Here is a 26,722-nt window from a genome sequence, read left to right as displayed (position 1 = left end):
CTGAGCCTTCTTCCGTTCCCGATGCTGAATCTTTCCAAGACTCTCAACTTGAGATCCCAACAGATGTAGGTGAATTTTTTACAAGTGCAGATGCAGAACCTTCCTCATTCGAATTCGAAGATACCGATTCCTCCACAAATGTTGCTTCAGAACCTTCGTCCGATGCAGACGCAGATCCAACAATCTCTGAAGATGATTTTTCAACAAAATCAGATGCCCAGCAGTTCACAAGTGAACAAGTTGAACCATCAACAGATGTTGTTAACGAGTCTTCCACAAATGCAGACTCCTCCTTAGAAACACAAGAGCAAGCTGACTCAAGTTCACATGAAGACACCAAGCCCGACACAAATGCATGGTTCCAAACCAGCCCAGATGCGGAAATACTCTCCAGCAGTGAACTGAAATCTCTTTCAGAATCAGAAACACTCTCGGGAAGAGAAAGCCAAACCGAACTCCTTGGTTCTGCGAGTACCGCCATCGAAGAAGACAGTACAATAACTCAATTCCCTCCTACAGTTGCAGAAATAGGTTCTAATATGACTCAAATAAGATGTCGATTTACCACGATTCGTGACGAAACGTTATTGGTTACTACATGCGATGAGTACAACATTTGTGAAACTTATACTAAAGTTCGCCGGATTGATGTTGAAACTTTTTGCCCAACCGATACAACAATTGACAGTACTACCACCGAGCCTTACAGTTCTCTGAACCAAGAAGTGTTGGAGACTATGTCACACATTGATACCGAATGCGACGGGAATTGTGATGGGGTCATTAAAGGATCGAATAGCGCAATCACCAAATCGTCTTCTGCTATTTCGGCAATTACAACCACTAAACCTTCCGAAGAGATTGTTGATTCTGGTAGTCTGGACGAAGAAAGCTGGTCTCATATGACAGAAATGGCTACTGAATGCCAAGGAAAAGATTGTGAAGAAATTATTGAAGAATCGACTACTAGCACCAAGGAATCTTCTGCTATTGAAACTAATGATCGCCTGGAACAACTTGCTGATACGAGGAAACAAACTGCTGCCACATGCGAAGGAAAAGATTGCGAGAAAGTCATTGACAGTTCAACAACTAAACCATCTTCTGCCATGGAAACTGCTCCTCTGGGACAAGTTGATGAAACTTTGAGACAAACTACCACTAAATGCAAACTGGGAGGTTGTAACGGTGCCATTGAAGAATTGAATACAAGAATTACCAAAGCTGTTTATCCTCTGGGCCAACAAATTGTTGAGACCTTGACACAAACTGTTACTGAATGTGAAGATCAAGTTTGTAACGAGAGTATTGAAATCTTGACGTCTACTATAACCAAACCACCTTCAGCTATTGAAACCAATTATCCTCTTGATCAAGAAATTGTATTGACTTTGACACACACCAATACTGAATGCGAGGGCAGAGTTTGTAAAGAGATTATCCAAGAATGGACCACAACAGTTACTAAAAGGTATACAGGTATTGTAACCAGTGCTAGTCCCAGTGATGGCGGTAATGCTAGTATCAACCATAATGGTAGTGGAAGTGACGGCGGCAGTGGTAGTAGCAACCGCAGTAATGATAAAGGTAATGTTATTGACAGCAGTAGTGGCAATGAAACTCGCAATGCTATTGCTGGTAATGCTAACGGTAGCGGTGCTGGTAGAGACAATGGAAGTGGCAGCAGGGGCAGTGGCATTGGGAGTGGCGCTGGTATTGATACTGGTAGTGGTAGTGGTAGTGACAGGAGCAGTGGTATTGCTAGTGATGTTGAGAGTGGTAACAGCGGCAATGCTGGCGTTGGTAGTAGTGGCGACAGCAGCAGGGACAGTGGTATTGGAAGCGGTATTGGAATTGGAAGTAGCAGTATTGCTAGTGATAGTGGCAGTGACAGTGACAGCACCAATATTGGTATTGGAATTGGCGGTAGCGGTACTGGTAGTGGAAATGACAGCGATGGCAGCCGTGGTATTGGTAGTGATACTAGTACTAGTGGTGGTGGAAGTGACAGCAGCAGTAACAGCGGTAATGGCGGTGCTGGTGACAGCGAAGCTGCTTCAATCGAACGTGTATCTGGTACTGCTTTTGGTAGTGGTTCTGTCGAAGAATCCAATACCAATGTTCCATCTGAAGTATTAGACGCTGCAGGAAAGAGATTAGAACCTACCTTACTAGCAGTATTATCTATTGTTATTCCATTTGTGATTTTTTAGAACTTTGCTTTTATTATATTTTCCATCCTCTTATGAATTATTTAGAAGTCTGCTTTTATTATATATCCCCTCCACTTATGAATAGTTTAGTATTTGATAATAAATAACTTTGTAGTGAAAAATCTGATCAGATTTACTTTGTTTAACTTTATCAGTACGATAAAGCTAAATTACACACTTCTTGAAGACAACAGTTCTTAATTCTTTGTGCTATTTGTAAACTCATATAGCAGTAAGCTTCTTTTGATTCCTGGAAGATATTTTTTTACATCAGAGTACTCTCTCTTCAAAGTGGTTTGATAAAGTGGAAACCATTTCCGTTAACCGAAAAAAATACATTACCCTAAATACACAATACAATACTGACCATTGGTATCCGAGCACTATTAGTTTGGAAGCAATCTCTAGGTCTTTTAAAAAAATCCGACTTTCTAGTCAGTTTTTGGGGTTTAGAACCATCATTTTCCGAATCAGGTGGTTTGCGAGAAAGCTGTTTCCGAGGTTATTTTGAAACCGCATTAACCGCGATATCACTTAGCCGAAATGAGGTCAAATTCTTGTAATTATAAAATCAATTATAACGAATATATGATCATACTCACCATTCAATTCTGGAAGGACTTTATATAGGCATGTTGGAGACTTGTCTTACAAAGTATGGGTATAAAGTTGGATTGAAAGTTGGCCCCACTCATTTGATTTTTCGAATTGAAGCAGCGCGGAATGCACTGCCTAAAGATGCAGTTTTCTTCCGGCTATATTGATTTCTTTTGCATTTGAATATAAACGCGACCTAGCCGCTCTACTGGATTGCTTGTTTCTCTCGTATCTGAGCTTATCTGACATACTTACTTTCTTTTCATCAGTGTTTTATTACTTTGACTTGGTAATGGCCTGTATTTTTGCAACCATTCATGAGTTTGATCTCTTGTCATTAACATCATTTTCAAGGGAAAATTTAAGACAAAGAATGGTTAATATTGGTAACGTCATCTCTGATTTGAATCATTAACCGACTTTATTAGTCCTACACTTACTTCGACGTGAAAAATGACTAAAATTCTATCATTCTGAAGAAGAAACACGCCCTACTCTGGGGACCTCGCCACAATTTCATTTGTAAATGAATTCACACTAGATATGAGATTGAGAGTCAACTTGACAAACATGACGTTCTTAGGAAAAGTCTTCTCGCCATTTCTACAGAACTCACTGAATATCTACCCTTTTCAAACTCCTTTTCCTCGACTCACTTAACTTTTCCGAAATAGGACCTCTCGGCCGAAACATGCAACGGAAAAAATAAAGATTAAAAAATATTCTTTCGATTTGCTCATTTGTTCTCTGTAACCTTGACAGGAAGTGGAGATATGAAACTGGATCGTCATCTTTGAAATTATTATTGATATTTGCCTTCAACTATCTTCTCTACTTCATTAATACTAAAAATACTAAATAATCAAAAGAAATCATACCACTACTTAATAGGACGACATCCAAATACTATTTCAACACTATAATGAAGACAACACCTCCAACGGATCTAATCAGATTTCGGAAATACATCCCCTTATCGCTCATCCTATCCATCATCCTCACCCTCCTAATCACCACCCAATTCAACTACACCATTATTCCCATATTCCAATCCACCAATCCCATCCAACCCCTCTACCACCTCCTCCGTGATCCAATCCAAGAAATCGGTCATCCATCCCTCACACCCCTTCCCAAACCACCATACATCCACACCCACCCCACTGCTATGGTCGCCTCCGACGTCCCCGTCTGCTCAACAATGGGGAAAAACATCTTACTCCAGGGTGGAAATGCCGCTGATGCTGCAATTACAGTCGCATTATGTATAGGATCGATCAATTCCCACAGCTCGGGGATTGGCGGGGGTGGGATCATCCTATCCCGATCCAACAACTCCACGATCTCCATCGACGCTCGAGAAGTCGCCCCAGCGGGGGCATATAAGGAGATGTATGACCACCCCGAGGGATATAGGTATGGAAATGGGAGTCGAGTGGGTGGGTTGGCTGTGGCGGTGCCGGGGGAATTGAAAGGGTTGTATAGTTTGTATAAACTTCATGGATCGGGGAAGTTGGGGTGGAAGGAATTGATTATGCCGGTGGTGGAGTTAAATAGACGGGGGTGGGAGGTGAGTGAATTATTCGGGGCTGTGGTTGAGAAAGAGTATAGAGAAGTATTAAGCAAGTATCCTGATTTAAAGCTGTCCTGGGGTGGGTTTATTTTGAAAGAAGAGAAGAGTACTGGAGGGGGAGAGATGGAGATGGTGAGAGTGAAGGCGGGGGATTGGATAAAGAGGGAGAGATATGCTGATACTTTGGAATTAGTTGCTAATAATGGAAGCCATGCTGTTTTTTATGACCCCCATGGACCAATTGTTAAGAGTTTGGTGAAGACCGCTAGACGATTTGGAGGGATTATTACAAAAGAAGATTTTGCTAGATATGATGATATTGTGGAAGAACCAATCTTTGTCCAAGTTAATAATATGAGTGTTTATACTGCCAATGGAATATCATCAGGATTAGCACTTGTATCGGGGTTGAAATTTTTCGATAGGGTATTTGATGAATCAGATGATGAATTGATGTATAATCATAAACTCATAGAATCATTCAAATGGCTTTCATCTATCCGGACTAGATTTGGAGATGTTTCCAAAACCTATCAAAACGATCTAGTCAAGAAATATACCGCCGATACCTGGATAGATGAACTTCTTGACCTGGGGAAATTCTCAACCAATACCACATTTGATTGGAAACATTATGATCCCAAATATTCAATCCAAGAACCCCATGGCACAGCCCATTTCTCAGTCGTCGATAAAGATAATAATGCTGTCTCAATGACCACAACAGTAAATCTCTTATTTGGATCAAAAGTACATGACCCACAAACCGGGATTGTCCTCAACAATGAAATGGATGATTTTTCACAACCACACATCTCAAATGCATTCAATCTCACTCCATCGATCTATAATTTCATCAATCCTTATAAGAGACCATTATCTTCAATGGCACCTACTATTATTATAAAAGATGACAAGGTGGATTTGGTAATTGGTGCAGCTGGCGGGAGTAGGATAACTACTGCGATCTTACAGGCGATCATTAGGTTATATTATCAGAATATGGATCTTTTGAAGGTGATTTCATATCCTAGGTTACATCATCAATTAATTCCGCAAGGGATTATGTGTGAGAATGTGACTATGTATAATGAAGAGTTTGCAACAAAAGAAGGGAGCAGGAGTATGAGGGAAAGGATGAGTGAGTTGAGACATGATTTTATTGAGACTGGTGCATTGACTGCAATGAATGGGATTAAAAGAGTGAATAGTGTGAGTGAGAGTGAGAGTGGTAGTGTATTAGAAGGTGTTTGTGATTGGTGGAGAAAGAGAGGTGAAGCAGACGGGTATTAGCTAGATTTGTTTTCTAATTATAATTAAATAATAATAATAAAACTTGCATAGAAACCGGAACATTGTAGAAATTATTAGAAAATAACCGTTATTCCAACAAATGATTTTTATTCGCTGGGTAACTATGACAAGAAAAATCCCAAACTCCGAAGACTACACATGTGTCTAATATTAGACAGGCGTTAAAACAGACCCGAGAAGTGAAACGCTCACTGATAAGAAAATCAAAAGACCAATTGATAAGCCGCTCCACGAGAAAAAAAATAAGATATTTCCACGGGAAACCGGAACCGGTCAATATAAATTAAAAAAAAATAATTCAAACTTAAAGTTTGTAATCAAATAGAAACCACATCTACACAATTGCGACTTCTCAATTATCGCTTAAGTAATCCAATGAGTCATTATTAGTGTATACGATTTCTCAAATGGATTGAATTTACTCAGCTGATGAACTCATAAGAAGAGTATGGTTCGATGGCAAACTTAATGTTTTAATGCGCTCAATGCTATCCATATTTCCTTTTGTGGTGTTGACATTGTTGTGGCTTGAAGGATAGTGCGGTTACCGAACAATGGGAATTTTCTTTAAAGAACAAATAGATTAGAAAGAATATTTGACTTCTTTCAGTACAAAGTCTATTGTCAATGAACGGATACATTTTTAGTCTGCTTAGTAAATAAACAATTTAGGGGATTACCCATGGGATTACTATAATAGGGTAAAAGGTGTGTATGTCTGAGACTTTCATTTAACAAAGAAATTACATCACACACATCAGAGGGATTTTTGTCTTAGCGGAATTTAGAACAATCAACAAAAAAAAAAATTATTCGAAATTGATTTGAGTTTAACATGTGATATTCTAATATCACAAAGTCAATGAGATGTGGGTGGGATGATTAAAAAAAGTATATTGAATAGTTAATAAGATAGATCAATTCTGAAACTGTATAACTTATTAACGATTCAGATGCATTTTAATTGAATCTACATTTCATTAGAGATATTTTAATGGGTTTATATATACAAATGAATGAATCGAATGATAATAAAATTGTTGTACATAGTTACACTACCAATTTTATTTTTGTATGCAAACTCCCCCACAAATCGAATCTCACAAAGAAAAGATTTAATCAACTCCGATTGGTCAACAGAATTAAATTAAAAAATAATTTATTGATTTTTTTCTTCCGTTTTTTTATTAGTTGCCACAAACATTTCTTGCTTTTGATTGAAATGTGTGAAATTATTCATTTAGATTTTAACGGTATTTACGAGGTAAGTATGATAAGCTGGTTACACACATAATATCACTGATAATTACTAGTTAGCAGTAAAAGAAGACATTAGAATCAAAATAGCCCCATTATAGGATTTGATACACTATAGAAAAAAATCTGGGGATATTTTCTCATTTTCACTCTTGTTAAAAATTAAATAATAAAAAAAATAAAAAATAAAATAAAACAAAATTGGTTCCGATTTTGAACTCCGAAATGTAAAATAATAAATTTAAATTTTTCTTAATTACCAAAGTAACAATTTAATTTCCCGCTTAAATTAACAAACTGACGATTTTGCCTTTCATTCAATTTAAAACTATAAATATGGAATACAATTTCCATAAATTTCTCTTCATAACTTTCTCTCTTTCTTTTCTGATTGCTTTTTTCTATTTCTTTCCCTTCCTTTTTGTTTTTTAATTATCCAATTAGATATTTGATATTGTGAAACATATATATATAGAAAGAAGTGCCACAATCATGACTACATATCAATATCAAGATACCTTACAAAAATTGCCAATACCAGATTTAAATCAGACATGTACTAATTATTTAAAAGTATTAAGACCTTTACAAACTGAACAAGAACATGAAAAAACAGTAGCAGCAGTTGAAAAATTCTTAAAATCAGGGGTTGGTAGTTATTTAGATACTGAATTAAGAAATTATGCTAAAACAAGACCTTCTTATATTGAACAATTTTGGTATGATGCTTATCTTAATTATGATTCACCCGTTGTTTTAAATCTTAATCCATTTTTCTTATTGGAAGATGATCCTTTTACTAATGAACATTCTCCATTTGATCCACAAGTTAAAAGAGCTACTTCTTTAACTATGGCAAGTTTAAAATTCATTCAAGCTTTGAAAAATGAAGAATTATCAGTAGATACTTTACGTAATGGTAAACCATTATGTATGTATCAATATACTAAATTATTTGGTGCCAGTAGAATCCCAACAAGTGATGGTTGTATGATGCAAAGTGATCCAAAAGCAAATCACATTATTGTCATGTCAAAATCTCAATTTTATTGGTTTGATGTATTGGATTCAGATAATAATTTGATTCTTACTGAAGCTGAATTAAGTGTTAATTTCACTTCAATTATTCATGATTCTTTACTTACACCTTCCAATGAAGTTGCTAAATCTTCCTTTGGGGTCTTAACTACTGAAAATAGACGTGTTTGGGCTAATGTTAGAATTCATAATATTGCTGAAAATAAAATCAATAATGAAATCTTGGGAATTATCGATTCTGCCCTTTTTGTCCTTTGTTTTGATGATATTGTAATTAATGATCTTTCCGAACTTTCAAAAAATATGCTTTGTGGTTTAAGTATTCTTGATAAAGGTATTCAAGTTGGTACTTGTACAAATAGATGGTATGATAAATTACAAATCATAATCACGAAAAATGGGAAAGCCGGGATTAATTTCGAACATACTGGTATTGATGGTCACACTGTTCTTCGATTTGTTTCTGATATTTACACAGATTCCATCCTCGCATTTGCCAATACAATCAATCAAAACACTCCTTCATTATGGAACACAACTCATAATTATGAAATCCATGAAACAGAAAACTTAATCACAATCCCAAGGAAATTAGAATGGGATTTAACTCCAGAACTTTCACTTGCTTTAAGATTTGGTGAAACTAGATTATCCGATTTAATCAATCAAAATGAATTCCGTCATCTTGAATTCAAAAATTATGGTTCCACATATATAAAGAAAATCAAATTCTCCCCAGATGCATTTGTTCAAATGGCTTTCCAAGCAAGTTATTATGCCCTTTATGGAAAAGTTGAATGTACTTATGAACCAGCTATGACTAAACAATTTTATCATGGACGTACAGAAGCAATTCGTACTGTTTCTCAAGAATCCAACTTATTTGTTAGAAAATTCTTTGATTCAAATGTTAGTGATGAAGATAAATTGAAATATTTAACTGAAGCATGTGCTGCTCATTCCGCACAAACTAGATTAGCAAGTTCTGGACAAGGGGTCGATAGACATTTATATGGGTTGTTTAACATTTGGAAAAGATATGTTGATGAAGCAGACCAACTCCATGCAAGTGATATGGAAGAAGAAGGTTCTAACAGTCATACAGATGATGAACATACCGTCGTTGGAGACGACATCAACAATCCAAAATCAGATCTTTTGAGACAATTACCAGATATTTTCGCCGATGCAGGCTGGGATAAACTCAACAACACAATCATCTCAACTTCAAATTGTGGTAATCCATCACTTAGATTATTCGGTTTTGGTCCAGTAAGTGCAAATGGTTTCGGGATCGGATATATCCTAAAAGATGATTCCATTTCCATTTGTGTAAGTTCAAAACACAGACAAACTCAAAGATTCTTAACCACCTTGAATTCATACTTGTTAGAAATCCAAGCCACTAGTAGAAGAGTCAGATATGCCGCCGCCGCTAAAGCCAAAGCCGAAGAAGCTGCCCGTATTGCCGCAGAAGCGGCTGCCTCTAGGGCCGCTAAGATGGAAGCTGAACGTGAAGCCGCTGCCCTGGCTAAAGCCGCAGAAGCCATTTTTACTGAAAGTCAAGCTACAAAACCGGGTCATTTGAGCAGTTTGCTTGGTGGGTATGGATATTTCGATATGGGTGAACATGATATTAAGAGTAGAGGACAAAGTCCAGAACCTCCATTCTTGAATATGAATGAACTTGTGGGTGGCGGTTTTAGTGCTAGAGAAATTGGTAAGAAGTTGAGATTGTCTGAATATTAGAGATGTGTTCGTTATTTATTTATTTATTTATTTTATTTATTCTGTTGTGTTTTTAGTTTTTAGTACATAATTTATATGTCCGTTTTGTCAAATATATATATTTATGAGATAGTTGGGTATAGTAAGTTAACTTTAAAGTTAGTCTAGTATTTTACTTCGTAGAATAATCAAGCGGAATCAATGAACATAGCATGCCTTGGTTCCTTGCTAACTTGTAAGGCTATTTCGAAGACACCCCTAAGCTATCTTTCCTTGATCAGAATATAAAAGCTAACAAAATTACGGTCCTTTTCTCGAGTATTCAACTACAAAACATACTACATGAGAGCTTGACTTGAATCATTGTTATAAAAAATGTTCGTAATCTTAACTACATAGTAAACTATCAATTATAAATAAATCTAAACTAATCACTATTAAATTTATATCCCAAAACTTCCAGAAATAAAAGCACTTCTCAAATCAGCCTTATTCACATTCGTATTCTTATTATGTTTTCCACCAACAGGGATCATATACATATCTGCACCACCTCCTCCCATTCCTCCCATTCCTCCCACTCTCTGCACATTTCCACCACTCACATTCCTTCTCTGCATAGACGGCAGCTTCAACCCACCAGCTCCACCACGTAATGATGGCGAACTTGCACTATTATACTTCGGACTTCCATATTGATATGGATGCTGCTGATGCTGCTGCTGTTGTTGTTGGGGATATTGCGGATGTGGAACAGCCTTGAACGGAGATCCAGAACGACCCATCATAGCTGGAGGTGGCTGCATATATGCCAACAGGAATGCATTCATATTGGATCCATTGGGTCTATATCCGGCAGGTTGTTGATGAGGATAGACATAATGGATTTGATCACGGCTAGGAGATGCTGCCCTGGGGAGTGGTGGAGTGGTCATATATCCTGGTTGTGGAGGTGTACTCATAGAATATCCTATTGGAACACTTGCTTTAGGATGTGGGGTGGCTGGGCCCAAATATCCCCCCTGTTGTTGTTGGTGGTGTTGTTGTTGGACTGGTGGTGAAACAAATCCCAGAGGAACTCCTGAATAACGCCTACGTGGAGGAACTTGTTGTTGTTGATGCTGTTGCTGTGGTGTGGCTGGGTGGGATTGATATTGTTGCTGTGATAATGGCAGTTGTTGGGGACCGAAATACCCGGCTGGAACACCCGATCTTCTCTTTGGAATCATTTGTCCACCCATTGGTGCTGGAAGTAGTTTTTCTGGAGAACCAGAATTAGCAGTTGTATACGATTCTGGAGACTCATCTGGTGATGATTGGACCTTATGACCTTGTTGAAGACGATGATGTTCGGGTGACATTGGAGGAGATGGAGAACGTGGAGAATAACTTCTTCTTTGAGGAGATTTTGGTGGTGAATAACTAATGTATGATTTTTCGTCCGTTGATGATGATCCATGACTAGTTCTGGCACCAGAAGGGAATTCGGCAATTGTATCTGGAATTGGAGAAGCCACAAATCCCATTGAATTAGATTCAATATCCATTCGTGGAGGTGATAAATCCAAATTTGGAGGTGGTAATTCTGGAACAATTAATCTCTTTGCAGATCGTTTTGGAGTAGTTATCATACTTGTATCTTTTGGTGGAGGTGGAGGTGGTGGAGATGGAGAATCAGCTACAGATATAGATGAATCTTGAATTATTGTCAGATCACTATTTTCACCAGAAGATTGCTGAGATGGAGGCAATTCCATTTCAATTGTACTTTCTATTATATTCTTCAGTGATGTTTCAGGAACTTGAATTATAAATGGGGTTGTCTTCAACATATCAGAAACTGCACGAGCTGTTTCCACTGCTTTCTCAGGTGGTGGAGGTGGTTTGTCAGATGGCAAAAATGCAAATGGGAATCCAGCAGCTGTTGCAGCTGCAATCTGAGCTAATTGTGCTTTCTTTTGACCCTTCTTGAACTGTTCTTCATCCACTTGTTTTTCTTCTGTTTTTTGTTGTTTCTTAATTACTTCTTCAGATAATTGTGAACTGGCACTAATTTGACTTTCTGGAGATGGAAGTATTCTTTCACCCGTACCATAATAATCATTATCCTTAATAGAACTCTTTTGTCTCTCTGCTGCTGCATGATATGCTTCATATGAGGCATTAATACTATCATCACTATCACGCTTTTCATTACCTCCTTGAACCATATTACTCTTCTTAGGCTCTGCTTTCATTATTACTTCTGGATCCAACAAAGTTGGTGGAGCTTTCCTAACTACTGGATTCTTGGTTTTTGGTATCACTTCTGGGGTGGACTTAAGGAATCTATATGCCGAGCTTATATCTCTTGACGAAACAAGTGGGGCCTGATGTGCGTCCTGTTCTTGTGCAATTTCTGGTAGTGGTTTACTTGGTTCACTCAGTTTCGTCTCATTTGGATCAATAGATAATAATGATTTGGAAGAAAATATATAACTAAATTCATCACTGAAACTTTGATCAGAAAACTCATCGTCATCATCAAAATGATATACCTTTGGTGGAGCAAACGTATGACTACTTGTAAGATTTGGAGTATTTTGGTCTTCCTGAGGGATTGGAGGCAAGACATTTGATTTAAAATTGTCTTTTTCCACGGGTGGAGGTGGTGGTTTCTGATGATCCTTTTCCACTGGTACTGGTGGAGGCAAAGGAGGTAATGTATCTCGTTTGTAGTCCATCGTGATATGTTTCTGATGAATTTTCAGTTTGGTGTCTTCTTCAATGTGCATGGTTTTCTCAGTTATCACTATCCACTTCTGAAATCCTAATAAGTTAGCTTCTACAACTAAGGATCTACCGAATAATTGTTTTGCTTTAGATGGTTGATCACTGGATAAGGAAGCTAGCCAGGTCCAAATATAATAGTCTTGGATTGATACGTCTCGAATAGTAATTTTGGAATCTATGGGCTTGTCCGAGTCTTCTTCCTCTTCCTCTTCCTCTGATGGCACGTACCAACCAGGATAAAGATTATAATTTGATTGGATAGGTTTTGAAGTAAGTCTTCCTATTATTCTTTGGGATTCATCAGTTAAAGTTCCGACGATTTCTTTAGTTGATTTCTTTGAGAATATGTTCTTTAAAATCGTATAATTCTCAATTGAAAGGAAGGCATCTTTTTTATCAAATGATAAGTTTTTGGTGACCTTTTCAATCAATTCAAATGGATCTTTAGAAGGGATTGTTGTTTCTAACGATACACAAGGGATAGTAATCATATCTCTTAAAGCTTCTTTTTCATCACTAGGTGGATATTGATTGGAAACTAAAAGAGATTGTAATGCTTTTGGTAATTTAATTGTTTCCATGTCATTTTCAGGTAACATTGATCTTAAGAATGATAAAACTAAATGAAATAAAGCATTAGTGGAATTTCTCCACATTTCTATTCCCTCGATGAAATCAAATTCTTGTTGACTTGTTAAGGATCTTTTCATAGGATTAAATGCCCAAAAACTTGCCATTTTACTAATTTTCCTTCCACTTAGATAATTATATTGAGAATTTGATATTATACCTAATAATAAATCAAGGAAATCATATACTATAGATGCATGGGCTGGTGAAGATAAACATTTAGGCATGATTGTTAAAAATGCTTTCTTAGGATATCCTTGTTCCTTTTCACGACGTTTAAATTCTAAATAGACATCCCAACCTATAATTTCATTATTGGGTAATCGAGACCAAATATATTTCAAAATTGATACCAAAGTAAATTCATTAAAATTTGATAAAAGTGATTCAACATAAGCATCATTATCTTCACAATTTATAAGTTGACCTTTTGGAAATAATATAGTTAAAGCTTCTTCTAATTTATAATCATTCACTTTTGATCTGAATGGTAAGAATATATATGATGTTTTAGTACCTCTCTTCTTTAAATCTTGGGTTATTATATGGATAATTGCCCTTAAATTCTTTCTTGTAAATTGATCAGGATGAATTATACCGGCATCAACGAAAGTTGTTAAATCATTGGTTGGAGCATACTGACTATCTGGTAGTTTAGGCAATTGTATGTCACTTGTAGCTACTGTCATTATAGCTTAGTCTATACTATAGTTTGATAAGTGGGTATCTGTAAATGGAATGAGTTTGATGAAATAAATTTTATTCCCTGAATGATGAAAAGTAAACAACGGGCAAACAAAAAAAAAATATTTTAATTTCTCTCGTAATAAAAAATAATTGGCTTCTAAAAAAATAATTTATTTTATAGAATCTGTGAATGTATGCAGAAACTGTAGTTTAGCTTTTCTGTCTGTCTGTCTGTCTGTCTGTTTAGGAAGGGTGTGTCTGAATGTCTGTTTATGATAAATTGGAATTGTAAATGAGTGTTGCAAATAACTCTCTTGACTGTTAATCAGTAGCAATGTCTGTTTTGGATCAATGCTGCAACTCTGTTAAGATTGTACTATAGGAATTGCAAGCAGGGCAATGGAACTTGATCTGAATGGATGTCTGATTTTGTGAATTTCTTTAGATGAGTATATATCAGAATGCGTAAGAATATTGTTGGGATGTAGTGTGTACTGTTTATATTAGATGACAAGCACAATTAATCGATTAGATCTGATAGTAAGCTGTAAGTGTTAAGGGAATGAATAGATCTAACTTGTTGTTGTTATTGAATTTATTAAATTGTCAAAAAGGTAAAAAAGAAGAGTGTCAAATAGAAGAAAGAAAAGCTTCTTAATTTTAATTCAATTCAATTGACTTTTCTATTAGAATTTAAGATTAAGAATAAAACTTACAGCCACAAGAAACGAACAACAACAACAATCTAATTAATCATTAAAATTTAAAACAGAAGAAACAATTAAAAATTTAAATAAGAATTTTTTTTTTTGATTTAGTGGTTGAATTTTATTTTTTGAGCCCTTTAATTAAGAAAACTTTAAAAAAAAACCTTAAATTTAAATACAGGAAAACTTACACACCCTTTTCCAATATTACACTTCTATAAATAGTATTAACCCACTTTGTGTAAATATCTCGCCATCTCCCGACTTCCCTATTAGATAGAAAAGGGACCATATATTCACACAGACAAACCCACATTTCAATAAATCCTTATTCTACTCTATGACTCTCATCCCTTCCACAAAGTACCATATTGTCTCTTATGAAACTTTCATTCTTGTCTAAAATGTTCTAGACGTGTCGAATGTTTCAGTTAACTATTGTTTTATTGTATAAGACACGCTCAACACAAAATTATCTTTCTTGTCATTGCACGAACGCGTCCCCAGCAACATTTCCAACCCGTTTGTTTACATTCCCCTTATAAAACATTAAGCCTCCCCTTGAACCCTGTACCTGCAACCATTAATCTAAAAAAAACTTTAATACCGAGAAAGCGTAACAACTTACCCGACCTTACATTCGATAAATACTTATAAACTACATTACACTACAAATAACTCTTGACAAATAATATATTAATACAAATAAACACATCAAAGGTATAGAATAAACAATACAAAAATCTCTAAATTACATACACATATACTCAAAATGTACCACCACCACCACCACTTCTTCTTCTTCTCTTACACTCTCATTAAAACTGTCTCTGATGATTGCTCATAGCAGCTAAATTCGACATACTACTTATCGCCCTCAAATCTCCATTTCCAGCATTTCCTATCGCATTACTGCTCAATAACATAGCCGCATCATTCGCACTCGCAGCCGCCGCCGCAGCAGGTAAATCGGTCATACTATGATGTCCCACAATATTCACTCCTACTGGTGCTGGTGCTAGTCCACTTTGTGCTTGTGAGGTAGAATACATCTCCGGAGTCACAGATACGGAAGTTGGACCCGATTGGGATGGTTGTGATGATGTAGCAACGGTTGTTCCTAAGTTTGTCACTTGTACAATTGGTACCGGTTGTTGAACCATATTACCCTGTTGTTGCTGTTGCTGTTGCTGTTGCTGCTGGTGTGACTGGGTCTGGATTTGATTATTATTATTCAAAGTGGTAGGAATTGTCGATGGGATAGATGTGATATTCTCGTGAGCACTCGCACCTGCACTCACTTGAGTAGCGAAATTAGCCTGTTGGATAATCCCATCCAACACGTCCGACCCACCTACTGCTTGTAGCAACCGTGTACAATCCTTATGACCAACAAGAATTCCCTTTAGGTTTATAACCTGATTACGTAAATTGGCAACTTGGGCCAGTAGTTCTCGATATCCAGCCAGATAAAAAGCTAATTCTTCTTCCATCTTTTGTGCTAATTGTTTCTTACGTTGTCGACATTTAGAAGCAGCAACACGATTTCTTTCCAAGAAATTGCGACGCTTTTCATCTTCTGTATCATCCACTCCTTCATTTCTTTCATTTTCTTTCTCTTCCTCTTCTTTTTTATTGTCTCGTTTGGTTTTGGCATCCTTTGGCTTCCTTCCCCTTGTTCCCTTGGCTCTCTTGGTTGCCTGCTCCGAATCCTGTCTATTAATACTGCTCTTTCTCTTTCTTGGAGATTGCTTAGTAGTAGTCTCCTGAGATGCATAAACATCCACATATCCTTGATTTTCTCTTCCAACATCCTGTTGCGACTGTTGTTGTGGTGGTGGTTGTTGTTGAGAAACAACCGGAGTATAAGTTTCCTCCTTAATAGTCGGATGTGTTGCATTCATTCCACCGCCATTACTATTATTCCCTCCGTTGGCATTATTCACAGGTGGCAACATATTCGCAGCACCACCAGAAGTAGATCCACTCGTCGTAGTTGGCGCAATCCCCAATAAACTCGATAATCCAGGCGTAATTGGTCCATTCAACAATAATCCCCCACCAGGAGTTGTCAACCCAGGAACTGCATTCAGACTACCAAACAGAAAATGAGCCAAGCCTCCTCCAGGGGTTAATCCCAAACTACTTATTCCAGTACCACCTGGGCCCATTCTTACATTTGATTCATTGGGCGTTAGACCACTGGCATTGGGTACGATATTGCTACTTCCCTTCCTGATCATATTATAATGATTATATCCATTGTGCTGTTGCTGACTGTGTAATTGTTGCTGTTGCTGTTGTTGTTGGTGGTTGGTGGCAGTACTCAATAGGCTATTCCACAACGTTGATGATCCAGGCGTGCCCGGATTAGATAATGAACCAGGAGGTGGTGGGACATGGGGATGTGGACCTGGACCTGGACCTGGACCAGCCGTAAGACCCGTGGAAGGATCATTCACCCCTCCTCCTCCTGGGGACATTCCTAATGGTGGTGGCAATCTTCTTCCTCCTCCTGGCGTGAATAATGGAGGTGGTGTTATGCCTGGGAGTTTATTATTATTAGCGTTTGATGAGTTTAGGTTTGAGATGTTGGGAATACGTAAATTGTGTTTATTTGTGGATGAAGATATCGATGAGGTGGATTCTCTACCACTATTAGTTCCTGCTTCTGCAGCTTTAAGGTTGATGGATGTATCAGATATGGATACGGATGTCTCCTTGGTTGCGAAAGATCTTTCGAATGGATTTGGTTCTAAATCAAATGTTGTCTTCAGCTAAATAACAGGGTTACCAGTTGTTAGTAATGCTACCTTTTTCAAGAAAAATGTCAAATACGTAAAGTGACTAAAAACATACTTCTGCCATTATCGTCAGATGTTATTCCTTTCTTTCAATAGAGTTATTAGTTGATGGATGGATGTTTACCGACTGCTAAAATTTTCACTATCTTTTGTTTATTGTCTCTTTGTAGATATATTTAGAACTTGGGAAGCGTGATGATGTTATTGAAATTAAAAAAAAAAAAGAGAAAAGGGAAATCTATTTCATGAATGACGTAAGAATTTTTTTCCTCCTCTTTTTTTTTGTTTATCATCAACACCACCGGAATTATTCTATTGCACGTGATATGACCGGAATTGTTATTGACAGTTAACGAAATGCATTGTCTAATTGCTCGCCTATACATGTCTAAAATTTCTAACTGATAGGGTACCTATATTTTATTATAAACTTCTTACTGTACATATTAGAAATTGCTATAACGCTAAAGATAGATCTACAAAACAACTGCCTAATTCTTATCCAAATTTTCAATAATCTTATTCAACTTTTCTCGTTTTTCATCGATATTTTCATCTTTAGCCAATTCTGGATTCTCTTTAACAGCTTCTTTAGCTTCTTCTTCCAATGGTTTATTTACGGGTTGAGCTTCTGGTAATTTTTGTTTATCTATCTTCACTTTTGATTCCAACATTCTTGGAGGTTGATTTTCATCAATCTTTCTTCTCCATCCAGTCTTTAAATGATCACTAAGATCAAATTTTGGGAATGGATGTGCTTCCGTATTGAAAACATAATCGGTTAAAGGGATCTTGTTAGTATCGTCGAATAAAAGATAAAGATATTTTAAGGTTTCTGCCCACCAGAATGATTCTGTATTATCGGCAAATTTGGCAACTTTGTCTTTATTGACTTGACTTACATCTTGTAATGAACTGAATGATACTTCTCCATCCAAATTAACAACCTTTGTGTATTTCATGAAATTCTCAAAGATTTCTTCTCCCCATTTTCTATACTTATTATCTCCTGTGATTCTATAGAGATAAAACAATGATTCAACGGTTTCTGGACGTTGTAAATTATGTCTATCTCTTGGTTTGATATAGAAATCTTCATTCTTTGATGGGTCAGTATTGAAAACAACAATTTCTGGGGATAATCCTGTAGCAGGAACATCATGATACATTTTATAACAAGTATATGTCAAATCTTCACCTAATTTGAAGTCAGCTTCACGCTCTTCATTCCAATTAGGTAATTTTCTAGCTTCTTGAATGGTTTTACCTTCAGTTGCACCTAATGCTAATAATCCACCATAGAAACAAACCAAATGGTCCATTTTATTGGATAATCCACCACCGATTCCCTTTTCTAACTCACCTATGAACTTCAATTTATTAGGATATGATTCTTTAACTAAATGTTTTTTAACTCCCTCAACCGATTCACGATACATTTCCCAATAAATCAATTCTTGACTATTCGTTTGTAAATATTGCTTTAATAAATATTCATAATATGAATCCCCTCTTGAACCTAATCGAATATAGCTACCTTGAAATTTCCCAGTTTCAGGATTAACAAAGATTGGAACTAATCCATCCCGTGCCTTATTAGCTTCCAATGCTTGCATAACCTTTTCTGCTAACTGCCACCAATCAGCTTCTCCTGTCAATTTTGCCAAATATTTCATTTCTAATTGAACAGTACCAGCCTCTGCAGTAGATGAAGCTCCTGCATTTACATGATTCTTAATTCCATCTCCAGTTTCTAAATTCACGGAAGCATAAGGTATTCCGGAAGGACTCTTATATGCACCATGTAATAAATTAGCCAAATGGACGGCTTTATCTAAATAAACATCATCTTGACTTAAATGGAATGCCGATAATAATCCACCCAACATTCTAATAGTAGTTTCGAATACATTTACATCTTGATCAAATACATAATCTAAATCTTCTTTAATCCATTTCTTAGCTCTGTTCACTTCTTCTTTAGCATCCATTAACATTAATGTATCCAATGAATCAACAATCATCCAACCCAATGGTCTCTTACCCATATTTTCCCCAGTTTGTTTAATTGGATGATACACATCATAACCCCAGCCATATTTCTCATAAGTATGCCAAGAATCCAACATCGCTTGACGTACTTCTGCTTGAACACCAGCCCAATGGCTCTTACTAGCACCAAAACCAATGCTACCACCACCAATATTGAGCAATCCACCAGATTGAGCGAAATGATAGATTGCATATAATCCTAATCCATATATGAAGGCTTTAAATAACATGATTAATTTATGCTTTGTCGTGCGCGAAGTATGTGAAAGTGGACGGAATTTATTTGGTTTGTCCTTATAATATAATGGTAGTGTACTTCCTGTTGGTTTATCCTTGTATGTGTTCCCCCGAGATATATTTTGAGTTCCGAATGAAAAAGACATTGGGAAGAATGGATAGTCTTGTAGGGAATGTGTGCTGCTTATATATTGCTAGATATATAATATTTTGTGTTGAGATTTAGCGTATATAAGATTAACGAGAGTCTCCTCTTTAAGTTGTTATGTCAATATTGAACAATTGATTGACACCCGTATTGTTCTATTAAAAGCCTACTAGTCCTGACGATAGTGGTTGACGTGGTTTCATATATGTTGTATCAATGATCACAAAGATTTTCGTGGACAACTCAAAAAAAAAAAAATCAAACACGTGACGAGGGTCCATTTTCCTGTTCCAGAATTTCAACGCGCGTCAAATCGTTGGTCATTTTTCTTTTGATGCAAAGAGAAAAGTGAAAAATCTTAGGTATCATCTAAACGGATAGAACGGAACGGATTAGATTAATTGGGTGTCTTTCCGATCCTAACTTACTAGAAACCTATTAGATGTTTGAATGGTTGTCAGTATACCGTCTATTTTCGATAGAATGATCAGTTTGACATGTCTTTCTGTCAAGATTTATTAGTGTCAAAGCCTCGCCATTGCCTCGGCTTGAACAAAATCCAAACTAAAATTCTTATGCTCTATCCCACCTTATCTTGCTCGTTGAGTTTATATAGCCTAAATGCTTCTGCAATCCCACCGTAGTTATCAATTCTATCTGAATAGAAGTCATCTATTCACTTGACGTCATCTTCAAATAAATGACAGATTCCTATTTTTAATATTATTAGCCCGGCTTTGACCGGTCACACATTTGAAATAAAGAAAAAAAATCCCATCTGTCTGGAGAGTTGCATCAACGGCAATAAAAATCTTCCCCAAAAATAAAATTAAAAAGAAAAAGAATTTTTCATACGGTTATTTAACTGTCACTTTTTTTACCAATTGATAAATACTTATTTGTAACAGCCGTATGCCCCTGGTTTGATACAACAGACTTACTTATATCCATTACAAATAATACTTATAGACTAAGCGTATCAACGTAATAACAATCACTACTTCTTGGTATTTGTAAATTCAATCAACGCAAAATAATGTCATTTCCTCCAGGACTGATTAATTCGGAATCGGTCAAAGAAATCGCCGATCCAACTTCTTCACCGATATCAAAATCAACCACAACCTACAACCCCAATAGACAACAAACATCAAATGAATCAGATTCACCTACTCCTACAGAAACACCAACACCATCATCAACTACAACAGGTACAAAAAAATCCAAATCTACAAGAAGATCCGTTGCTTGTAAAAGTTGTCATACACTAAAAGTAAAATGTACACCTTCAGATCCAGACAACCCCGCTGGTTCATGTATAAGATGTTTGAATGCCAAACGAAAATGTGAGATTGATTTAACTCAAACAAGAAAGAGAAGAAAGAAAGCGGATATACTTGAAGCCAATGCCCAAGCTGCCGCTGGTAGTACTTTAACTTCCACCAATACTGATTCAAGACCTGCTAGTAGAGCCGCAACCACACCCGTTTTGGGATATGCTGGCCCACCACAAGCTCAACCATTATCAACAGTAATGTCAAGAGGAGGAATGATTAGTGTTAATGATTCATTGGCAAATTCATCTATTCCTTCTCCTCGGTTCACAACAATAACACCAGTTCAAAGGTTATTCACTTCCGGCTCCCCCGTTTCAGCTCCAGCAGTTATCCCACCCGTACTCCCAACTGTACCCCTAGTAGAAACTGTGCCCCAACAGCCATCTCAACCAGATGAAAAAGATAATGAGATTCTTTTATTAAAACAAAAAGTCAAAACCTTAGAATCTCAACTTGCCCAACGCATGAATTTCCAACACACTCACAAAAGAACAAACTCCACCCAAAGCACCAACGACACAGTTCTGGATGTTAGTTCCCCACCTTTTATCTCCAAATTCGATCTCGAACGAGAAATAACCATCTTAGTAGAATCCTCCAATTCAAAACTCACCGATATAACTAGTGAACTTAATGCTCTTGCCGATCGTCGTACACGCTTATTAAAAGAAGGCAATTCTGCTATTGATATGGTTTCTGCCGGCTTGGTTTCGCCTCAGGAGGCGGCAGAAAGGGTGAAGATTTATAAAGAACAGATATTTGCCTTGAACCCCTTGGTTGATATTCCGGATAACCTTTCAATTGACGAATTTAGGACTCAGCAGCCATTTCTTTTCAATGCGATAATGTCGGTGACTAATACTTTATATGTTGATAAACTGGAATCTGCCGCTGATCGGGGATTAATGATAGATAATGAAGCAATTAGGACTGTTTCGGTAGAAGTTATGGTTGCCGGAACGAAATCGGATGAGTTGATTAAGAGTTGTTTGGTGTTGTGTTTATGGTATAATAGTCCAGAATTGTTTAGACAACGTCGATATCATTTATTAAATACAATTTGTGTTTCTTTGCTACATGATTTAGGAATTTTATCAAGATCGACATATTTATATAATAATGGAGTTGGATCAGTGACTGAAAAAGTTGACCCCAATAAGGGAAATAATGAATATCGTGCCTTGATCTTAACGATCTATTTCACAAGTATTAGTATTTGTCTTATCTTAAGAAGGAGGATATATGTCAGGTGGACTCCATATGTTGAAGAATGTTGTTGTGTATTAGAAAAATCTCTGGAAGAGAGATATAGAAAATTAGCATTATTTTCAAGATTGAATCATATGTTGGACAAAATCCATCATATAATTCATGCTCCAGATACTGCCGAAAAAAGAACCAGTACCTCACTGTATATAATTCAAGAATTACAAAAATCCTTGACTGTGATTAGACATCAGATTAAAGACGATGATCATGCTAACTTGGCCTATTATTTCTCGGTGGAGGCTTACTTGCATGAACCTTGTCTAGCTGATGTGTTCACCCGAGACTCAGATGAAGAAGGCGGCGATGGTGAGAATCTTGAAGGAGGAGTGAAATTAGACCCTAAAGCAGTGAGATCAATTGCAAATTGTACGAATTCTTGCTTGAACGCCTTGGATGAATTTAATCAATTGACAAGTATTGAAGTTGCCCTGAGTCCATTATTCCATGGGACAAGAATCATATATACAGCTGGGATGTTATTGAGATTAAGGTATTTGATAATGTCCTTACCTTCATTGATTGAAAAGGATTTGGTTCCACAACATGCAGTAACTGCAATCCAAAGGACTAATAGATTAATTGAACAAGCTAATCAACTGCATCCATCTAATCATTTTTTGAAAAAGACAAGATTAGTATTACAATTGTTTATTCAGACTTATGCTGCACAAGTACAAGATTTATTAAAGAAGAATAACGGTGATACACCTCAGAATTTGAGACCTCTTGAATCATCTGATCGTCATTCCCATCACCATAAACAAACGAAGAACTCACTGTTGGCGGCTAGTGATGATGCAGAAAAATATTCAATCCCATTGGATATTTTATCGTATGCAGCAAGTGTAAGAAGAGAAAGTAAAAACGCTCAAAAACGATCAAATTCAGAAACTGGTATGAAAGAATTTGTACCTCCTCCTACATTTGCTTCAGCTGGTAATACTCCAGTTACTGGATTACCACCACCTCCACAATCACAATCAATGCTGACTCAACAATCTCCCTCCCAACAAGCTCGTCAAGTTGCAGTTCGCGTCACCGATCAACAACAACAGCAACCTCAACCACCAAATGGACAATTCAATCCCCCTATGCAACAACATCACCCACAGCAAACACAACATATGTCACATCTCTCCTTCAACGGCACGACACCCCAGTTCACCCCACCACCCGCCATGCATTTCACTAATGAAATGTATCGACTCCCTTCTATCCCAGGCAGTGTTTCCAACGGACCAATTGGCGGTGTACCTATGGGTAGGTTTAATCCTAATTTAGCCCAGCCTGATCATTTGGAGAGTTCATATATGCATTTGAATGATGAGTTTTGGGCTGATTTGTTGAGTACTGATGATGCTACTGATGGAATCAATTTTAGTAATAATAATACTAATATTGGACAATTGAGAGATGAAGTTTTTTTTAATTGATAGAGAATGGATTTAATTATTTAATTATTTATTATTTATTTATTTATTGTATAGTGTATTTGTATCAAATGTGAGATTTATTTATTTGTATCTTTTTTTTAGTCAATTGGCAACAATGGTATTGTACTTGGTAGCACAAGATATCGTTTATCCACTATAGTCTCTCCTAAAGAGTGTGTACCTTTTGTTTCTCTGATAATCCATTTGGTTACGTCATTGGAAGCCAAAATTTTAACCAGAAAAAAATTATTAGGAAGTTTGGTTTTGCATCACCTTATATATTCTCATCATTCAAATCAACCAAATTTCATTTTCTAAATCTCACTCAATTCTTCCTTAAACTCCACCCACATAATGACAAGACAAGCGAGAAACAGATTCAATCTTATAGACATCCTCCAAATCCTCAGTGGACTCCTCCTCCTAAACGCCTTCCTATCATGGTGGTTCACATCCACCCCTACTTGGGGCTATGAAGGAAAATGGATCAATCCATCCTACTTAAAACATCGTTTCATCTCCCCCACCCTCCTCAATCTAAGCATATCCGAACTAGCATTATACAACGGGACCGACTCATCATTACCCATATACGTAGCCGTCAATCATCGAGTATATGATGTGACTGCGGGAACCAGGATGTATGGCCCAGGAGGACCCTATAATAAATTGAGTGGAAAAGACGCCAGTCGTGTCTATGTGACTGGATGTTTTATGAATCCTGGGGAATTGACTTATGATTTGAGAGGATTGGATGAGAAGGAAATTAAGGAAGCATTGGATGGTTGGGTATGGTTTTTTGAAAATAATGAAAGATATTGGTATGTTGGGGAGGTGACATGATCCAATTGAAGGTGATCCTCCAAGACCTTGTGAACATGTGAAATTCCCAGGTCAGCATCGTTTTAAACAAAGTTGAAGATGAATAGAGGTATAGTTAAGTTGTGTATAGTAATACAAGGGCAATGGGGATTCTATTAAAATAATCTGTTATGTACTATATATAATCTAACAAGCATCTAAACTTTTCTTTAACACTTGTAATAAATCAACCGGATCTTCTAAACCAATACTAATTCTAATCAAATTACGATCAACTTCCCATTGTGCAATCTCTTCCAATTCCTGATAATGAGCCAAGATAGCATATGGACAAGCCAATGTGAAATTCGTACCTAATGAAGGCCCTTTATGTAAATTCACTGCATTGAAAAATTTCACCGCTTCATCAGGATCATGAAATAAGAATGAAATCAAACCTCCATATCCACCATTATGTGTCTTAATATCATCATAATGTTTTTTGGATGCACTTAAAGATGGATAATAAACTTTTGAAATTAATGGAGATTGAGACAATAATTCGACGACTTGTTCAGCAGTTTGATCGATTTTATGTACTCGACTGGCAAAATCTCGTGAATTACGTTCTAACCATAATGCATCTTCTGCCCAGAATAAATCTTCATATTCTTCATTGAAAAATTTCTTTAATGTTGGATAATATGATGACAAGGGGTTTAAAATTAATGAACCTGCCAAGACATTGGAATCACCGGAAAACACCTTGGTTAATGAAGAAGCAACCATATCGGCATAAGGTAATACATGAATATTTAAGAAATTCCCTACAGTTTCATCAACCACCACAGCGAAATTATATTGATCTGCCAATTGTCTAATTTTTTTCAAATTTGGAGTTTTTAATAATGGATTCGATGGACATTCACAAAATAATGCCATTATATCAATTTCTCCAGCTGCTAATTCTCTTTCAAGTTCTTCCAAAGATTCATCATCTCCCATTCCTAAGAAATAACACCCTGCACCAAATTTCTTTAAGATATTTAAAGTATCAACATATGGGAATCCAAAACATACCGATTTCTTAACTTGTTTGGAAGTTTTTAATAATGCATGATGGGCATAGAAAATCGATGCCATTCCTGAAGGGAATAGGTAAACGTCTGTTTCACTTAAATATTTCCCTCTTTTCGCCTTTTCCATTTCTTCCATTTGATTCTTTGATTTATCAGCTTTCCCACAGATTCTTCTTCTTAATGCCCTTTTAGCTTCAGTGGCAAATTTCAAATCTAAGACTCTACCGTGCTTCTGTTCGATGAACGTATCAAGTTCTTTATCTAGCTCATCTACAACTCCATTGCTATTGCCATTTCTTGAATTACTATGAGATCTGTTGGCACTGATCGAAGGAGAACGAGATTGGATCTTTTGTGCTTGAAGTTCTGACTTCATCATACTTGATCTCCTACTGTGTGGACCTTGATCTTTTTCCTTTTCGAATAATTCATTCAAGATATATTCCCCCATTCTTGAGCTGATTCCTTCACCTGAATGTTGCCAATAATTTTTAGCTAAATGATAAACATCAGCTTGGAAAAATACAACCCCAATACTAGCTTCTACAATCATTGATTTTTCTTCTTCAGTCTTTGGCAGAGGAGTACTTAATTGTAAAACTCTAACTTTCACCAGTGGAGATTCCAGTTTTGATTTAATAAATTCTCGACATCGTTTAGCTACTTTATAACTTGGATAAACCATACACCTTTCCCCCTCTCTTCCATATTTATATTCTATCTTCCTACATAATTCTTGAATTATAGGATGGATGAAAAATCGAGGATATCCTGAATTCATCTTTGAAACTACCCAATTCTCACCTTCTTCATAACCAACAGTTGCTTCCCAAGTTGGTAATGTGACTGATACCGCATGAGGTATGTTTGGAATAGGAACACCTATCTCCTGTGATGGCGACGTGTACATCATATTGCGTTTGACGGGCTATGCTTTTGTAGTGACCTTGGACTTTGAGTTTCGGTTAGAGATGGAGAAAGTTTAAAAGTTGGTTGGTAAGAAAAATCTGAGTCACTTTGACGGAAGAGCTACCAACCGCGGCGAA

At 36.7% G+C, this 26,722-nt stretch overlaps 9 protein-coding genes across 9 annotated transcripts; 5 read left to right on the top strand and 4 right to left on the bottom strand. All coding sequences in view use genetic code 12, as the record gives it.

The window, feature by feature from the left end:
• J8A68_005114 (uncharacterized protein) lies at positions 1–2,213 on the top strand (the record flags this gene model as incomplete). The annotated part of the gene is made up of 1 exon (XM_049409146.1): positions 1–2,213. A coding segment is annotated over one exon (2,213 nt), but the record flags the coding sequence as incomplete, so codon positions are not given.
• A 1,765-nt stretch (positions 2,214–3,978) lies between these two features.
• Positions 3,979–5,676, top strand: CIS2 (gamma-glutamyltransferase; the record flags this gene model as incomplete). The annotated part of the gene is made up of 1 exon (XM_049409145.1): positions 3,979–5,676. One exon carries the CDS (start codon positions 3,979–3,981, stop codon positions 5,674–5,676), a length of 1,698 nt encoding a protein of 565 aa, XP_049261651.1.
• Positions 5,677–7,446: 1,770 nt separating this feature from the next.
• Positions 7,447–9,741, top strand: CTN1 (carnitine O-acetyltransferase; the record flags this gene model as incomplete). The annotated part of the gene is made up of 1 exon (XM_049409144.1): positions 7,447–9,741. One exon carries the CDS (start codon positions 7,447–7,449, stop codon positions 9,739–9,741), a length of 2,295 nt encoding a protein of 764 aa, XP_049261650.1.
• Positions 9,742–10,163: 422 nt separating this feature from the next.
• Positions 10,164–13,811, bottom strand: MSB1 (Msb1p; the record flags this gene model as incomplete). Its single annotated transcript, XM_049409142.1, has 1 exon — positions 10,164–13,811. The coding sequence occupies one exon, from the start codon at positions 13,809–13,811 to the stop codon at positions 10,164–10,166; it is 3,648 nt and encodes a 1,215-aa protein (XP_049261649.1).
• Positions 13,812–15,334: 1,523 nt separating this feature from the next.
• On the bottom strand, positions 15,335–17,384 carry SKO1 (Sko1p; the record flags this gene model as incomplete). The annotated part of the gene is made up of 2 exons (XM_049409141.1): positions 15,335–17,293; positions 17,376–17,384. 2 exons carry the CDS (start codon positions 17,382–17,384, stop codon positions 15,335–15,337), a joined length of 1,968 nt encoding a protein of 655 aa, XP_049261648.1.
• A 427-nt stretch (positions 17,385–17,811) lies between these two features.
• Positions 17,812–19,602, bottom strand: MNS1 (mannosyl-oligosaccharide 1,2-alpha-mannosidase; the record flags this gene model as incomplete). The annotated part of the gene is made up of 1 exon (XM_049409140.1): positions 17,812–19,602. One exon carries the CDS (start codon positions 19,600–19,602, stop codon positions 17,812–17,814), a length of 1,791 nt encoding a protein of 596 aa, XP_049261647.1.
• Positions 19,603–20,793: 1,191 nt separating this feature from the next.
• WAR1 (War1p) lies at positions 20,794–23,796 on the top strand (the record flags this gene model as incomplete). The annotated part of the gene is made up of 1 exon (XM_049409139.1): positions 20,794–23,796. The coding sequence occupies one exon, from the start codon at positions 20,794–20,796 to the stop codon at positions 23,794–23,796; it is 3,003 nt and encodes a 1,000-aa protein (XP_049261646.1).
• Positions 23,797–24,150: 354 nt separating this feature from the next.
• On the top strand, positions 24,151–24,639 carry J8A68_005107 (uncharacterized protein; the record flags this gene model as incomplete). The annotated part of the gene is made up of 1 exon (XM_049409138.1): positions 24,151–24,639. One exon carries the CDS (start codon positions 24,151–24,153, stop codon positions 24,637–24,639), a length of 489 nt encoding a protein of 162 aa, XP_049261645.1.
• Positions 24,640–24,804: 165 nt separating this feature from the next.
• Positions 24,805–26,589, bottom strand: STR2 (cystathionine gamma-synthase; the record flags this gene model as incomplete). Its single annotated transcript, XM_049409137.1, has 1 exon — positions 24,805–26,589. One exon carries the CDS (start codon positions 26,587–26,589, stop codon positions 24,805–24,807), a length of 1,785 nt encoding a protein of 594 aa, XP_049261644.1.
• Positions 26,590–26,722: the final 133 nt, after the last annotated feature.

The sequence above is a fragment of the Hemisphaericaspora subhashii genome, assembly GCF_019202705.1.
Source record: "Hemisphaericaspora subhashii strain CBS 10753 chromosome Unknown scaffold33, whole genome shotgun sequence".
NCBI classification, from domain to species: domain Eukaryota; kingdom Fungi; phylum Ascomycota; class Pichiomycetes; order Serinales; family Debaryomycetaceae; genus Hemisphaericaspora; species Hemisphaericaspora subhashii.
The sequence above is the reverse complement of the archived record's forward strand: the minus strand, read 5'-3'. Positions and strand labels throughout refer to the sequence as shown.